The sequence below is a fragment of the Gigantopelta aegis genome, unplaced genomic scaffold (genome assembly GCF_016097555.1).
Source record: "Gigantopelta aegis isolate Gae_Host unplaced genomic scaffold, Gae_host_genome ctg5729_pilon_pilon:::fragment_1, whole genome shotgun sequence".
NCBI lineage: Eukaryota > Metazoa > Mollusca > Gastropoda > Neomphalida > Peltospiridae > Gigantopelta > Gigantopelta aegis.
Genome location: NW_024534595.1, coordinates 282 through 2,500, shown reverse-complemented (window position 1 = coordinate 2,500; position 2,219 = coordinate 282). Strand labels below are relative to the sequence as shown.

General features: G+C 35.6%; 1 protein-coding gene across 1 annotated transcript in view; it reads right to left on the bottom strand.

Moving 5' to 3' along the window:
• The window catches only part of LOC121366445, a gene marked incomplete at its 5' end in the record, with an annotated part of 7,627 nt that extends 5,970 nt beyond the window's left edge, over window positions 1–1,657 (bottom strand). The window contains one exon of the mRNA XM_041490894.1: window positions 1,304–1,657. Within this exon, the coding sequence (XP_041346828.1) occupies window positions 1,304–1,657 (354 nt within the window). The remainder of the gene's footprint in view (window positions 1–1,303) is intronic.
• Between the last annotated feature and the right edge of the window lie 562 nt (window positions 1,658–2,219).

The following is a 2,219-nucleotide window of genomic DNA, read 5'->3' as shown; positions in this document are numbered from 1 at the left end:
GATCAATATTTGGATAAAAAAGTATAAAACACTGTATATTTAATGGATTAAACTATGTTAACTTATTTAAATGTAGAACCGGATATAATCACATAAATTGTCATAAATGCCTCCACTACATTCAAAACACACCCAATAATTTGCGAGCATAGCTGGATCATAGTCACGATGGAGTACGTTTTGCAGAAAATGAAGAACATTGAGAAAAATCAAAAGATGGTGTGGTATCAATGTGATTATGACGTTGGAGAACAGTGTATTATAGGTATTATGCACGCGTGCGTGAAATATGAGACAAGGGTTTATTATTATAAGAGGCCATGAAAAAATAATGGCCATTAATTATACATGACTGGATGACGTGCAGAAACACGAGTGGTGCACGGACGATTGTTGTGGTATGGCTGTTTTCGGAGCAGTACGATATAGCGAGTAATGGTGTCATATCATGTTAATTGGTATGTTTATTTGTAACAAATTATATTTTATTCATTGTCGAGCTATTTTTCCTAAACGTTTGGCATTTCATATCGTAATAAGGTATTTAATTTCTATCATATTGATAACTATTCTCTCAGTGTATTTCATTGTAGATGTCTTATGTCCAATGGGTTAACCACGACTCCACCGAGGCCGGTTATTAATTATTAAATATAACTTCATTCGTATATGTCAAATACATGTTATGCCATTACAAATTTATGCTAAATGTAAAATTTAAAAAATCAGTCTGTTTCTTATTTTTGGAAGTAAGAATCAATTATTTCTGTCAGGGTGCTTGGACGACTGGATGGATGGTTAACGAAACACAAACACGAAGAATAAAGCGGCTATTGGGTGTCAAACCAAGGAACGTATATGGACGAATGTATGATTCAGTATAACAATTCTACATTTTATAATGAATGTTAATGTTGTTTAAAATACAAACATAATAGGTAAATATATTTAAAATCTTTAATAAAAATAAGTATATTTTAACATCTTCAAAACTAGTCTTCTACCAAAATGCACTGAGGTGGAGAATCGATCTTGGGAAAACAGATGCATGCGTTAAGTACATACGGCCGAAATAAGCTCAACACAAATCACTTCCATACTTTCATTTTCGATGTTGTCAGTAGTTGATATTTTAATGTGTTAGCGCGAGAGGGAGAATTCACAAGAAATAATAACTACATTAGCAGCACATTGTGTTTAATATGCATCTCTCACAGCTAGATCGTCTCCACTATTTACGTGTGTTTTATGAACCTGTATAATAAAGTACTGACATAATATACTAGTGACACATTATACTTACAATAGAGGAAGACATAGTTGCTGACATACACAGTACCAGAGGCTCCATCACTGTCAACAGAGGAACAGCTCCACCTTGTGGCGTCGACTGTACTGAATGGTTTTATTAATACTCTGTTAACTAAGGTATCGTTCTTGAGTCCAAGACACTGACATTCATATCCACTTTTTACGTCATAAGTCGTATTACAATACACATTCACTGATCTGTACCAAAGAATTTGACAAATCCTCACATTATTGCGTTCAAATACGATGGCTCGATTTTGAATATTCCCCGTGACAGTACATTGAAGATTATATCTCAAGCCAAGCTTTATTGCAGAGGAAGGCGGTACGAGCTTTATCACTCCGTCTACAAAAAAAAAAAAAAACCCAGTAAGGCAAACGACAACAAAATCCAATTAAAACGCACACATAATTTGGGACTTAAATATATACATACAGTGTGCTCCTTACATCGTTCTAAAATGCATTTTGACAGATCGGTGGTTTATGCTTACAATAGAGGTAGACAAAGTTGCTGACATACACAGGACCAGAGGCTCCATCACTGTTAACCTCTCCAAACCCCCCCCAACCCCCCCCCCCAACCCCCCTGAATGTATGTATGCGTGGTAATGTTTAGATACATTCAGATTGTTTTTGGTTCGTGCTCCAGACGTTTTGTTTATCCACGTGAACTCTGCTCGTCCTGTCATGTTGCTTGTGGTACAGGTGAAAGTAACTGAGTTCAACCCGTCAGCATCAAACATTTTCTTATTTCCAGAAAGCGTAACACCCGAAACTAGAAAGCGACGTACATGTAGTCTGGGTTAGTGAGAACCACCTATCGGAGTTTAAATCGAAATTTATAAAATTTGTTTTTCCATTTGCCATTATACAACAAAATTAGATATGTTTCCCTTTGGAGAAAA